Source organism: Anolis carolinensis, unplaced genomic scaffold (assembly GCF_035594765.1).
Source record: "Anolis carolinensis isolate JA03-04 unplaced genomic scaffold, rAnoCar3.1.pri scaffold_10, whole genome shotgun sequence".
NCBI lineage: Eukaryota > Metazoa > Chordata > Lepidosauria > Squamata > Dactyloidae > Anolis > Anolis carolinensis.
In genome coordinates this window covers 8,674,923-8,689,440 of record NW_026943821.1, presented here as the reverse complement: position 1 = coordinate 8,689,440, position 14,518 = coordinate 8,674,923, and the positions used below count along the sequence as shown (strand labels likewise).

Below are 14,518 nucleotides of genomic sequence, written 5' to 3'. Positions count from 1 at the left end.
ATGATCTTAACATGACACAGTGTAATGACACAAATATTTGCATAAACCAAACACTAGCATTTTCATTTCTTCTTAGGCCTCGCCTATGCTGTCAATTTAATGCAGTTCAAACTGTATTATATGGTTAGTGTAGATTCATATAACTGCGTTAGATTGCATTATATGAGCCAACACTCACCATATAATACAGTTTGAACTGCATTATATGGCAGACTAGGTGGGACCTGAGTTACATGTTCTGATAATTTGGGTTTCTCTCCTCCTCCCCAAAGGAATCCAAGGAAAGCACCAAATTAAAAATAAAGCAGTACATTTATTCTATTAAATACTACAACATTATACGATACAATCATAGAAGGTAAACTACAAAAAACAGAGCATAAGGGATACTCTCATTGTTCGGTTCAAGGGCAGTTCTTCTCCAACGCTGAGCTGAAAGTCCTAGGATTTGCAGTGGAGGGAGGAGGGCCTTGGGAACCCTCCGCCAGAGAAGCCTGGGCCTTCCCCCACTGTAAGCCCAGGACTATATTTGCACCAACTACATTCCCTTCCACACTGCCCCTTACCCCAGGATCTGATCCCAGATTATTTGGCAGTGTAGACTCAAATAATCCAGTTTAAAGCAGATAATCTGGGATCAGATCCTGTGAAATAGGACAGTGTCGATCTCCCCTACACTTTAGTACTATCATCTTCTCTAACTTCTTCTTCTTAGGCCTTGTCTAAACTGCCATATAATCCATTTTGAAATACAGTTAATATGCATTCTGAAGCAGGATTATATGGCAGTTTAGATGGGGCCGACAGCCTTATCTACACTGTCATTTCATGCAGTTTGAACTGTATAATATATTCAGGTTGGATCTATACTGCCCTATATATCCAAGGATCTGATCCCAGACTATCTGTTTTTCCCAGACTCATAATAAGCAGACAATCTGGGATCAGGTCCTGGGATAGAAGGCAGTATAAACCCAGCCTCATACGCAGTTCAACCTGCATGAAAGGGTCAGTGTTGATGGGGCCTGAGTTTGGGTCTCCCTCCCCAAAGGAATTCATGGAAAATGCTAAATTAAAAGGAAAAGGTTATATTTATTCTAATAACACATTAAATAATATGGAAAATGCTAAATTAAAAGGAAAAGGCTATATTTATTCTAATTACACATTAAATAATATGGAAAATGCTAAATTAAAAATAAAGTATTACATTTATTCTAATTCTACATTAAATAATATAATGATATAATTTTAAATTACAATAAACCGAGAGTGGGGGGTTTCTTTCACTGAGCTGCTCAAGGGCGGCTCTTCCCCTCCGGCGCTGGGCTGTGAGTCCTGGGGTTTGCAGAGGAGGGAGGAGGGCCTTGGGAACCCTCCGCTGCAAGAGAGGCCTGGGCCTCCCTCCCTCCACGGCCAGCCCCGGATTCACAGGAGGCAGCCCTAGAAGCCAAAGGGGAAGAGCGGCGCTTTCGCAGGGGAGTGGAATCCTCTCCCACACAAGACAATAATAAATATATTAAAAACATACACATTTTAAAAACAGCACATACACATTTTAAAAAAAGTACATACACATTTTAAAATTTAACAATAAAACAAATAAAGAAGTCCTGTCTTCTGTCTTCTTCCTGCAGGCGCCAGTCAGGGTCCATGGATGTTACGTGTCCCTCGATGGTCACGGTCCCTCGAAGGTCAGGGCCCGGCACCCTTGTTGTTACGTCCCTCGATGACCAGGGTCCTTTGATGTCAACTGTCCCTCGGTGGTCATGGTCCCTCGAAGGTCAGGGCCCGGGTCCCTTGATGGCATGTCCCTCGATGACCAGGGTCCTTTGATGGTGTGTCCCTCGGTGTTCCCACGAAGGTCACTGTCCCTTTCTTCATCCATCTGGAGTGGCCCTGCAAGAAGCGCAGAGTGGTGTCAATAGAGTCCGCCACCCCTCCTCCTCCTCCTTATTGGCTCCCAGCAGCCAGGCCTCCTTCCGGGTGAATCCAGGTGAGCAGAGAGGCGGGGGGGGGGGGGGGCAAGGGGAACCCAAGGGGGATCTCAGCCCATCGGGAGACACAGCACCATGGATGGAGAAATGGCCACCTTTCCCCAAATGGAGCTGAGCCTCCCGAGATGCCCGGACAGATGGAGGGGCTGAGACCCCCTGCCCCTCCCCTTGACCCTTTGGATGGGGTGGGGACAGAGGAGGGGGCAATGGGGTTGTTTGGGGGGGAAGGAGGAGGGAGGGGAGGAGGGGCGGCACATCTGGGTGGGCAAGAGGGAGGGAGAAGCGCCCTTGGGGGGATGCCACCTTGGAGAAGGGAGGGAGGGAGGGGGCGGTGGTGGCATCCCAGGCCGAGAGGGAGGGGTCAGGGAGGGGGGGCGTAGGTCAAAGGAGGCGGGGGCCCAGCCCAGGTGGAAGAGGAAGGCCCAGGGTGCAAGTGGTGGCCCCTCCCCTCCAGGCCCCCAAACCCCACACAGAAAAGAACAGAACAGAGCACAGCAGAGGGGCCTGGGTGGTCTTCCTTCTCTGCTCTGCTCTGCTCTGCTCTGCTCCCAAGGGCCCCAGGGTGACAATGGGGCCCAGAATGGGAGCGGGGCTTCTGTGTGTGTGTGGGGGGGGGGGGGCAGGGCTTCCCTGGGCCAGGGCTGGGCAGACTCCCACCTCCTGAACGCTACTTCCCTTTGGTGATGCGGCACAGCTGGAGCGGAGGTGTTCCGGGCGGGCGCTCATGGGATCGTGGTGTTCCTGCAAAAGGGAGAGAAAGCAGGGCTTGGGTCTCCTTCTACTGGTGCCTCTCTTTGGGCCTCAGCTGAAGGAGACCCCAAGGCGCACCTCCCTTGGCTCCCTTGCTCCCCTCTCTTCTCTTCTCCCCTCTCTTCTCTTCTCCCCTCTCTTCTCTTCTCCCCTCTCTTCTCTTCTCCCCTCTCTTCTCTTCTCCCCTCTCTGCCCTAAGAGTCTCCGCTGCCTGTGTTTCCGTGTGCGCTTGGAGTCTCTACACTCCAGGCAGATCAGACCTAATACTGTTGACTGAGCTCCTTTCTTCCTTTCCTTTCCTTTCCTCTCCTTTCTTCCTTTCCTTCCTTCCTTTCCTTCTTTTCTTCCTTTCCTTCTTTTCTTCCTTTCCTTTCCTTTCCTTTCCTTTCCTTTCCTTTCCTTTCCTTTCCTTTCCTTTCCTTTCCTTTCCTTTCCTTTCCTTTCCTTTCCTTTCCTTTCCTTCCTTCCTTCCTTCCTTCCTTCCTTCCTTCCTTCCTTCTTTCCTTTCCTTTCCTTATTTTCTTTCTTTCCTTTCCTTTCCTTTCTTCCTTTCCTTCTTTTCTTTCTTTCCTTTCCTTCCTTCCTTCCTTTCCTCTCCTTCTTTTCTTTCTTTTCTTTTCTTTCCTTTCCTTCTTTCCTTCATTCTTTTTTTCTTTCCTTCCTTCCTTCTTTCCTTCCTTCTTTCTTTCTTTCTTTCTTTCTTTCTTTCTTTCTTTCTTTCTTTCTTTCTTCCTTTCTTCCTTTCTTCCTTTCTTCCTTTCTTCCTTTCCTTCCTCCTTTCCTTCTTTCTTTTTCTTCCTTCCTTCCTTCCTTCCTTTCCTTCATTCTTTTTTCTTTCTTTCCTTCTTTTTTCTTCTTTTTTTCCTTCCTTCTTTCCTTCCTTCCTTCTTTCCTTCTTTTCTTTCTTTCTTTCTTTCTTTCCTCCTTTCCTCCTTTCTCTTTCTTTCTTTCTTTCTTTCTTTCTTTCTTGCTTGCTTGCTTGCTTGCTTGCTTTCTTTCTTCCTTTCTTTCTTTCCTTCATTCTTTTTTCTTTCTTTCCTTCTTTTTTTTCTTTTTTCCTTCCTTCTTTCCTTCCTTCTTTCTTTCCTTTTCTTTCCTTCATTCTTTTTTCTTTCTTTCCTTCTTTTTTTCTTCTTTTTTTCTTCCTTCTTTCCTTCCTTCTTTCTTTCCTTTTCTTTCTTTCCTCCTTTCCTTCCTCCTTTCCTTCTTTCTCTTCCTTCCTTCCTTCCTTCCTTCCTTCCTTCCTTCCTTCCTTTCCTTCATTCTTTTTTCTTTCTTTCTTTCTTCCTTTCTTTCCTTCATTCTTTTTTCTTTCCTTCCTTCTTTTTTTCTTCTTTTTTCCTTCCTCCTTTCCTTCTTTCTCTTTCTTTCTTTCTTCCTTTCTTCCTTCCTTCCTTCCTTCCTTTCTTTCCTTCTTGCTTTCTTTCTTTCTTTCTTTCCTTTCCTTCCTTCCGTCCTTCCTTCCTCCCTCCCTTCCTTCCATCAGTCCCACTAACCCTCCCTCCTTCCCTTTCTCCCTCCTTCCTTCCTTCTCTCTTTTTTCCACCCTCCCTCCCTCTCCCCATTTCCTCCCTCACTCCCTCCTTCCTTTCTCCATCCTCCCTTCCTTCTCTCCCTCTATTCCTCCTACAACCCTTCTTACCTCCTCCCTCCCTTCCCCATTGCTTCCTCTTTTCCCTCCTTCCTCCATTTCCTCCTCCCCCTCCCTTCCTCCCTCCTTCTTTTCCTCCCTCCCTCTCTTACCAGTCCATCAGGCGGGTGGCCTCTTGGCGTACTCTGGGGGGTACCTCTCCCGCCTGCAGGGAGCCGCCAAGCGCCGAAGAGCAGCCCGCAGCCCTTGTCGGTGGTGTAGGGCAGTGACCCTGGCAAGGATGGTCTTAGTCTCCCTGCCAACTCGCCTGACTTCAGGGTCACGGTCTTCAAGGAGGTTGATCAGCCCTGGAAGGAAGAGAGGAAAGGAGGAGGAAAGGCAGGTTAGCAGGTGAGGGGTGGCCCATGGACCCCCCGGGAGGCTCTCTCCCCAAGGCCCAGCGCCTCTCAGGCCCCACTTACAGGCGTGGTAGGTGTAGAGGTTCCTGTCGGCACACATCTTGTAGTTCTTGTGCAGAATGTGGCCTGGAGAGAAGAGAGGGACCACTTCCATGAGCAAAGACCCCCACCCTAGACCCAAGGAAGGGGAAGACCCAGAGGGCCCAGGGGGAGGAAGGGGAACCTGAACTTTGTTCTCCCCAAAGAGGCTCAGGATCCCCAGAAGGGGGGAAGAGGCCCCTCCTGCTGCCCCAAAGGCGGATCTGGAGGCCAGGAGTGGGCACAAAGGGGGCCAAGACCCTCCCAGTTCCTTACCGACTAACATGGCTGCCACCTTTCTAGCCGATGGACGTTGGCTTTTAAAGATACGGAGGCAGCCATACACCTGTTCCTCCAACTCTTTCCTGGGGCGGCAATGATGGATCTAGAGAAGAGACAGGGGTCAAAAAGGGGGCTCCTTCTGCCCACCGGGCATAAGGACCCTTGACTCCCATGCCTCAGGGTGGGCACTCACCAGGCGCTTGGAGATCTTATGCAGCAGCTCCTGTAAGCTGAAGGTGTCCTCCGCCAGAACGCTGTCCTTCAGGTGCCAATTCAGGACGTCCGCCGCCTCCCTGAGGGTCTCCCTCGCAGTCTGCAAAGAAAAGAAGAAAGCTGAGTCAGTTCCACTTTCCTTCCTACCTTCCCTCCCTCCTGAGCCCCAGCACTGGGCCTCCCTCCCGCCTACCTTGGCCACCTCCTCATCCTCATCCTCCACATGCATCAGCACCACCAGGAGGTCACTGATGGTTTGACGCTCCTGAAGAGGATGTCCCGGGCGCCAGATGAAATGCCGGAAGCATTCGAGGGCTGCCGTTCGGATGTTGGCCGCCTCCTAAAAGGGAGAAGGAAAAGGAGACCCTATACTCCCTGTTTCTTCGCATGAAGCCCCTTCTCAGGGCTTGGGGAGAGGGGGGAGCCAGCGCCCTCCCCAAAAAGGCCCAGGGGTTAAGACTCACATGGTGGAAGAGGCGGCGGCACGTGGCAGTTAGGTGAACCTTCGCAAGGGCCCGGTCTTCAATATGCAGCAGGGGCTCCAGCTGGCCAGCCAGGTTCAGGAACTCCATGGCGATGTTAGTGTGCGGTGATTGCATTCCGCCGATGATGCCGTCTAGGAGTTCCTGAAGGCCCATGGTCTGAAAAGAGAGAGAAAGGAGGATACATTCAATGCAGAGAACTCCCGACCATAGGCCTTCCCCCTTGTTTGGGGAAGGTCCTTCCTATGATCACAAGAGCCTCTCTCTGGTGCATAGAGCCTGGGCTCTGCCTGGCTTACCTCCCAGTATGTCTCGCAGAGCAGGAGAAGGCCCTGCCTGCTCTGATGTTGGACGGCCAGGCTGTGATGTTGAAGCCAGGCCGTCAGCAGTGCCCAGGTCTTCTCCGAGGAGTGTGGGCGCTGGCCGATCTTCAGCAGCTGAAAGACAAGAAGAGAAGCATGAAGGGCTGGAGCTAGGAAGGGAAGCACTGCCTCTCCTCTCCTTGTCTCCCCAGCCTTGCCCTAAGGCCCCTTCCAACCCATAACCCTGGCTGAACAACCCTTCTCACCTGGATATAGAAGGCCACCACGCCGGCCGAATGCTCCAGCGGCGCTTCTTTCTCCCAGATGGAATGCAGGTGCTGGACTAGGGAGGAGGAGGAGGACTTGAGGAGGCTCCTGGAAGACAAGAAAGACCCCTGTGAGGGAACCCAGCCAGAGAGAACAAGCTGGGCTTCCTCCCTGAACCTCCATCAGCCCTTAGCTCCTTACCGCAACTGGAGGGCTATCCCCTCAGGGCAGATGCTTGGGTCGTCTTCTAGCATCCACTCGGAGGTCCTGTTGAAGGACTTCGGTGCCACCCTCTTCACTAGCACGATGATGATATTCGCCAGTTCTCTGAAAAAGAAAGAAAGAAAAAGGCTTACTTACTAGTGAAGGGTCTGAGTCCCCCTTCAGCCCCCCAAAAGGGCTGGGAGTCCCGCAGACCCTTCCTCCCCACCCTCTCCTTACTCTGGAGGAACGTAGCTGTTGCTCTGGTTCCTGCTGGGTGCCTCCAACCCAGGCCTTGTGACCTCGATGAAGTTGGTCACCAAGGCGAGCAGAAGCTCCAGGAACCACCCCTCCAGGCGCGTGCTGTCCCTGATGTGTCTGATGATCCCGCCGATGGCCCGCGTCGCTCTTGCCTGCGGAGAGAAAGAAGGAGGCTCAAATGCAAGGAAAGGTCAAGAAAGAAGGGGCCCCGTTCTCCTTCCCCAGCCCCCTAAAAACAGGGTGCAGGTGGGGAGGTCCTTACCGTGACCGCATCAAAAGTAGGGCTGCCCTGTTCCTCGCCCTCCTGGGCCAGCCAAGGTCCCTCCTTTACCTTGGCCAGGAACAGGTCCAGCGCCGCTTCCAGGCAACAATATGGTGAATTGAGTACGGCGCTTACTAATTCACCACATGCCCTGTGAATGAAGAAAGGGAAGAGGGAGCCAAGGTCAGGGTCAGCCTTGGCTCCAACCCTATGGGGAGACCGCTCAGGGCCCCCTGGGAATAGGGGAGTGGCACCCCCAGGCCCAGCTCCCTTACCTCCCGCCGGACTCCAGAAAGTGGTCCGTGGCCATCTTTAGATGTTTTCGGGCCACGTAATCCACTGCCTGCGTGACCTCTGCAGAGGAGGAACTGCAGACCAGCAGGCAAAGATGGTGTAGGTGTTGTTTTGCCTGTGAAGAAAAAAGAAGAGAAACAATGGCACCTGGCAGCCATGGAAAGGCTCCTGGGCCAAAAGTGCAGGGAGAGCAGTGGCAGGTGAATGCGTGTGTGATGCTTGCTGGAAGGAACTGGGCATTGGGGTCCCTACATACCTTTCCAGTGGCCAAAGAGACCACTGGGGAATGGCAGGAGTTGAGAAGAGCAGCCTACCTGAAGGCTGGACATCTCTCGACAAACCTGCCATCTAGAAGGTCGATGGGGCATCCTGAGAAAGGCGTTGGGCGATGCCTCCTTGGTGGTGGCTGCAGGCCTCGCCAGGGGGAACTCTAAGCTTTACCTGTTCTGGGTCCAGGGAGGACCATCTCCTCGGGTGCAGGGCAGGATCTTCATCTTCGCCGGGTCCTACGGAGCTGGAAGAGAGGCACAAGAGGTGAGACCTGGTAAGACAAGAAGGGGGGCAATGGTCACCCCTCCTGGCGAAGGGCAACGCACCTGCTTGTACTGGGGAGAGGGTCCCACACCTCATCCTCCAGGCTGGGGATGTCAGCCAGCGTTGCCGCTTCGGAGTCCTGTAAAAGACAAGGGAGAAGAGGAGTGAAATTGGGGCTGCCCCCTTCCCTCATGGGTGTGGGGCCAAAAGGGAAGGAATGGGAAGACAGCCCAGGGGAGGAAGACTAGAGTAGGAGTTGGGAATCACCCTGGACCACTCAAGTCTAGATGTAGTCAGATAGATGATAGGACTAGATTGAGGGAATCCTTTCCCTCCTGTTTACCTCACATCCCTTACTTTGATGTTAGTAGAAATGTGAATCTTCAGGGACACTAACTTCTCATTGGTCAGAATGTTTTATGGCCCCAATAAACTGGACCATGAGTTCGGAACCATTTTGGTTCAGTTTCTTCTCTCTTTGTTCTTCAAGCTAATAGCAGCATCTTGCTGTCCCTCTAGGCAAGATGTGACTATCTAGATGTTTGTTATTTTTCCTTTCTTATTTTTCCTTAGAAACTAGTCTAGAAAGCTAGACAGCTCCCAAACCTTTCTATCTACAATGGAATTCTTTTTACCTGAATAAATGTTTTTTGAACTTTTACTGAGCCTCTGCAATCGATAGCCATCCTAACAGAAAAAGGCTTCTCTTTGCTCACCGCGTGTAAGTATCTGCTGTTTTTGAAAGTCTGCTTTTGCTACTCTGCTACACTTTTGGTGGAATCTCCCCCAGAGAGGGATAAATTGAGTCTAACCGCTCAGAGATTACCACAATAAAAGGTGTGGTGGGGAGAGGAAAAGAGGTGTGGGGATGGAGAGGAAGCAGCCCCCCCGTTTTGATCACCCCCTTCCCTCTCTTACCGTCGATGTCTTCAGAGGGGGCTCATGGACACTGCAAGGAGAGAGACAAGAAAGCAAGGTCAGAAGAAGTTCTCTCCTATCTCTCAGGTGGAGCCCACCAAACCCCCTGGAATAGGGCTGCATGCGAGGCCCCCTTGGCCTCACTTGGGGGGTAGAGGGGACCTCCGCCTGCCATGGGAAGGACCTACCTCTCTGTATCGAGGGCCCGGGCCGCCCCCTCCTCCAGGACCTCCGAAGGGATCCCAACTTCCTTTGAACCCTGTTGAGGAGAAAGAAGAGAGAAGTGGATGCTCTGAGCAAGAACCCATCTCCCGAAGGAAGGAGAAAGGCAAGCTCTTCCCTTTCCAGCCCCCTTCTTTCACTCACCAACTCTATGGGTTGTTTGTCCTTTGGTGAAGTCAGGATTTGCTCCGAGAGGAAGCTGCTAGAAGGACAAGGGAAAGAAGAAGAGTTTGAGATCCCTGGCCGCCTTCTCCCTTCCATTCCCAAGGCCAGCCCCATCCCAAGGCCCTTGCCAGCCCCTGGGAAGAAGGCGGCGTCCTGGGATGCCCCCCTCCAGATCTCTGGGCCCCAAAAACCCCAACCCCCAGCCTGGCCTTCCCCCCAAAACATGAATAGGAGGTACCTCTCTGCACTCTCTGAGGTCTGGTTCTTACGCTCCGCCTGAAGGCTGCTAGCCTCCCAGGGGAGCTTCTCTCTCCCCAGAAACTGCAAAGAAAGAAAGGGAAACTCAAGGTTCCACCAAAGAAGGGCTTCTCTGCGTCAATCTCCCTCTTTCCACCCCCCTCTGTTTCTAAGAACTGGAATCCCCAGTAAAGTTTGGACTGTCACCCCCAGCATTCTTCCCCATTGACTACACTGCCAGAGGCTGCTAGGATTTGTCAACAGCCTTCTTGAATTGCTTTGCTCAGAACTGGACACAGGGTTATTCTAAGTGAAGAAGTCTGAGCAAAGCAAAGCAAAGTGAGACTACAGTAGAGTCTCATTTATCCAATGTTCTGGATTATCCAACGCATTTTTGTAGTCAATGTTTTCAATACATCGTGATATTTTGGTGCTAAATTCGTAAATACAGTAATTACTACATAGCATTACTGCATATTGAACTACTTTTTCTGTCAAATTTGTTGTATAACATGATGTTTTGGTGCTTAATTTGTAAAATCATAACCTAATTTGATGTTTAAAAGGCTTTTCCTTAACCCCTCCTTATTATCCAATATATTCGTTTATCCAACGTTCTGCCAGCCCGTTTATGTTGGATAAGTGAGACTCTATTGTATTATTTATTTATTTATTTATTTGCTACATTTATATGCCGCCCTTCTCACCCCGAAGGGGACTCAGAGCGGCTTACAAATTAAATTTACATACAATATTATATTATTAGCATAGTACAATACTGGCAATAAATTACTATATTGTACTGTATCTATATATTGTAATATTATTAGTAATATTACATGTAAAATATAATATATAATTAATATTATTATATTGTATTATTAGTATTATATCGTATTACAATATAATATTATGAATATTATATGTATATACAATATGTTATAATTATTATATATTATTGTAAATTATATTGTGTGTGTGTGTGTGTGTGTGTGTGTGTGTGTGTATATATATATATATATATATATATATATATATATATAGGAGCCCCGGTGGCAGAGTGTGTAAAAGCACTGAGCTGGAGACCGAAAGGTCCCAGGTTCAAGCCCCGGGAGCGGCGTGAGCGGCCGCTGTTAGCTCCAGCTCCTGCCAACCTAGCAGTTCGAAAACATGCCTATGTGAGTAGATCAATAGGTACCGCTCCCGCGGGAAGGTAACGGTGCTCCATGCAGTCATGCCGGCCACATGACCTTGGAGGTGTCTATTGACAACGCCGGCTCTTCGCCTTAGAAATGGAGATGAGCACCAACCCCCAGAGTCAGACATGACTGGACTTAACGTCAGGGGAAAACCTTTACCTTTACTATCTATCTATCTATCTATCTATCTATCTATCTATCTAGCATAGCATGTTAGGACTAGGACTTCCCTCCATCTCAACACTATGCTTCTATTGATGCAACCTAGAATCGCATGGGCTTTTAAAGCTGCTGCATCACACCCTTGACTCGTGTTCAGTTTGCGGTCTATTAAAACTCCTAAGTCCTTTTCACATGGATTCCATCATCCAAGTCCTCAATGAAGACGATGCATAGCCCTTAAAGGCCCAGGACAGGACCCTCTTGATGGTGCCCCACTGGTCCCTTCTCTCCAGGATGAAGAAAGAGGAGCCACTGGACAGAAGCATCCTCTGGCTTCGGCCTGTGAAACAATTCCTGATCTACCTGACAGGAGCACTGTCTCGCCCACATTCTACTGGCTTCTGTGTGTCTTGGGGAACCTTCCCAAAGGCCTTCCTGAAATCAAGATGTGCTGCACCCACAGCATCCCCTTCATTCACCAAGATTGTGAGATTTTCAAAGAAAGTGTGTGGGAGTTTTCTTCTCTGGAGGCTTCTAGGCAGAGGTTGGATGTGTCAAAAGGGATGGCCATCTGTTAGGAGGGATTGGGTGGGCCTTCCTGTCTGGCAGAAGGGGTTGGACTGGATGGCCCTTGGGGCCCCTTCTATTTATTTCCCATATTTGTACCCTGCCCTTCTCACCCTGAAAAGGACTCAACAGGCAACAATTCGATGTTAACAACACACAATTCCAAAATAAACAATTACAGTAGAGTCTCACTTATCCAACACTCGCTTATCCAACGTTCTGGATTATCCAACGCATTTTTGTAGTCAATGTTTTCAATATATCGTGATATTTTGGTGCTAAATTCGTAAATACAGTAAATACAGCATAACATTACTGTGTATTGAACTACTTTTTCTGTCAAATTTGTTGTATAACATGATGTTTTGGTGCTTCATTTGTAAAATCATAGCCTAATTTGATGTTTAATAGGCTTTTCCTTAATCTCTTCTTATTATCCAACATATTCGCTTATCCAACGTTCTGCCGGCCCGTTTATGTTGGATAAGTGAGACTCTACTGTACAATTAAAATTGAAACAATTAAAACATCAATTAAAATCATGCAAATTCAAATAATAGTCCAAGGCCCACCCTTTAGTCTTTTTTATTGTTATTTTATTGTTTTATCCCACTCCCACCCTCCCCTCCTTATACATGCAATTTATACAGTAAACTACAGAAGTTACATTTGAAATACATTTGAGTCCCCTTCAGGGTGAGAAAGGTGGGGTATAAATGGGGCAAATAAATAAATAAATATCGATTTCGGTCCAATTTTTTCCACTCCACATCTTAGCATATTTTCTAAATAATTCCTAACTGGTTCCCACGTCCTCTTAATGATTGTAACCTTTTCAATTTTATTTATATTGTTCCATTTGCAATTTGTTATTTTCACATTTAACATATTATTTATATACTTATACCAATTCATCAGTGTCTATTTTGTTTTACCTTTCCAATCCCTCACTAAAATAATTTGTGCACATGCTATGAATTTGTCAACCAATTTTTCTTTTTTTATATTCTTCACTCCTGTTATCCTTGCAAGTAGTACATTTCTATTAACTATTGCTATTTGTAGATTTAACATTATATTGATTTCTGCTTCAATCATTCTGCAGTATTTTGTCTGAATGCATCTCCCTCTATGAACCATTGCGGAGATTAAGATCTTCCGGGTTTTAAATAATGGTTTTAATGTAAAGATAACTGATTTTAGTGTTTATGTATTTTTATGGTTTATTTTATATTCTGGCATTGAATATTTGCTATACCAAATACCAAATGTATTTAATGCTTAGACCATAGGTCTTTCGCATGCAAGACAAACAAACAAATACACAAAAGCCAGACCATCAAATACAATATAAAACATGCCATTAAAACCCTATATAAATCATTAAAACATTAAAATGCTGCAAATATCAATGTCAGGATATGCCCTTCAAATACTACATATTTCATGGATTAGCACCAACATAATTAAAAACAAGATAAAACCAAGTAAGTACAGCATTATTAAAACCCAAGCAGGGAACACATTGGATATAAAAACCACTATTAGTTAAAAGCATGGTTTTAAATAATGGTTTTAATGTGAAGATAACTTATTTTTGTCTTTATGTATTTTTATGGTTTATTTTATGTTCTGGCATTGAATGTTTGCTATATATATGTTGTGCTCCACCCTGAGTCCCCTTCGAGGTGAGAAGGGAAGAATATAATAATAATAATAATAATAATAATAAGAAGAAGAAGAAGAAGAAGAAGAAGAAGAAGAATTTATTTTTCTATCCTGCCACCATCTCCCCAAAGGGACTTGGGGTGGCTAACATGGTGCCAAGCCCAAAACAAAACAAATATGACAGTTAAAACCAATATACTGTATATACTCGAGTATAAGCCTAGTTTTTCAGCCCTTTTTTAGGACTGAAAAAGCCCCCCTCGGCTTATACTCGGGTGAGGGTCCTCGTTGGCTTATATTTGGGTCAGCTTATACTCGGGAATATATGGTACATTTATTATTTTTCTCTATTATTATTTGTATTATTACATTTATTATTTTTCTCTATTATTGTTACTACTATTACATTTATTTTACTCTATTTTTATTATTATTAATACAGTTATTATTTCACTCTGATCTTATTATTATTATATTTATTATTTTACTCTATTACAACATGTATTATTTTCCTGTATTATTATTTATTATTATTATGACATGTATTATTTTACTCTATTATTATTAAAAGGATACATAAGCACATTTACATTGAAGAAGATGAGAAAAATGATTTAATCAGGGTTGGACAATCTTATCTTAAATTAGAGCTTTATGTAAATATTCAAAAACATTTAACCTACTGATGCTTCAATTAATGTAATTTTATTGGTATCTGTTTTTATTTCTGAAATTTACCACTATCGGCTTATACTGGAGTCAATGTTTTCCCAGTTTTTTTGTGGTAAAAATAGGTGCCTCGGCTTATATTCGGATCGGCTTATACTCGAGGATATACAGTCATCAATGTGTTACAAATACACATGTTCATAGAAAGCCTAGCTCTTATACTCAAGGTTTGTGAGTCCAGTGATACAAAGTTCATGTTCCACATAGAAGACTGTGCATTCAAACCTATATGTCCAAGTTTGTAAATCCTTTTTGAATCCAAAATTTTAAATAAATCCAAAGTTTATAACCATCCACGACCAGTTTTGACTGTGTAGTCTTCCTCAGGTGGTAATTTACAAAGGTACAGAAAACCTAAAATAGCCAATTTTCCACTGTAGCAAGTTCTTCAAGTAAATAAATTTAATGTATAAGTATCATTGACGAAGTATACAAGTGTTTTATAGCCACTCATATGTATTCCCTGTAGGTACACTCCATCGATGATACTTATACATTAGGTGACCTTGGGTAAGTCACACTTTCTCAGCCTCAGAGGAAAGCAGCAGCATCCTCTCTTTGAACAAGTCTTGCCAAGCAACTCCTGTGATTGGATTACCATAAGTTAGTAAGTAAGTAAGTAACTTTATTTTTCTACCCCGCCACCATCTCCCGGCAGGGACTCTGGGAGGCTACATGGGTCAGAAGCCCAAAATACAAAACAATAAATTAGTTAAAACACATTGCAATGCAAACACAA

General features: G+C 46.3%; 1 protein-coding gene across 2 annotated transcripts in view; it reads right to left on the bottom strand.

Moving 5' to 3' along the window:
- Positions 1-293: 293 nt before the first annotated feature.
- LOC134293741 (uncharacterized) overlaps positions 294-14,518 on the bottom strand; it is a 28,262-nt gene continuing 14,037 nt past the window's right edge. The window contains exons 4-22 of one of the 2 annotated variants that reach the window (XM_062962264.1): positions 9,456-9,538; positions 9,197-9,254; positions 9,019-9,089; positions 8,831-8,861; positions 7,975-8,051; positions 7,820-7,892; positions 7,360-7,493; positions 7,085-7,235; positions 6,802-6,974; positions 6,562-6,687; positions 6,360-6,468; positions 6,091-6,228; positions 5,774-5,950; positions 5,503-5,649; positions 5,290-5,409; positions 5,091-5,199; positions 4,800-4,862; positions 4,491-4,685; positions 294-2,738 (exon numbers count right to left, since the gene is read on the bottom strand). In XM_062962264.1, coding sequence (XP_062818334.1) covers positions 4,498-4,685; positions 4,800-4,862; positions 5,091-5,199; positions 5,290-5,409; positions 5,503-5,649; positions 5,774-5,950; positions 6,091-6,228; positions 6,360-6,468; positions 6,562-6,687; positions 6,802-6,974; positions 7,085-7,235; positions 7,360-7,493; positions 7,820-7,892; positions 7,975-8,051; positions 8,831-8,861; positions 9,019-9,089; positions 9,197-9,254; positions 9,456-9,538 — 2,028 coding nt within the window. In that variant the 3' untranslated portion in view covers positions 294-2,738; positions 4,491-4,497. The remainder of the gene's footprint in view (positions 2,739-4,490; positions 4,686-4,799; positions 4,863-5,090; positions 5,200-5,289; positions 5,410-5,502; positions 5,650-5,773; positions 5,951-6,090; positions 6,229-6,359; positions 6,469-6,561; positions 6,688-6,801; positions 6,975-7,084; positions 7,236-7,359; positions 7,494-7,819; positions 7,893-7,974; positions 8,052-8,830; positions 8,862-9,018; positions 9,090-9,196; positions 9,255-9,455; positions 9,539-14,518) is intronic. The other variant, XM_062962265.1, reaches the window with a different exon arrangement.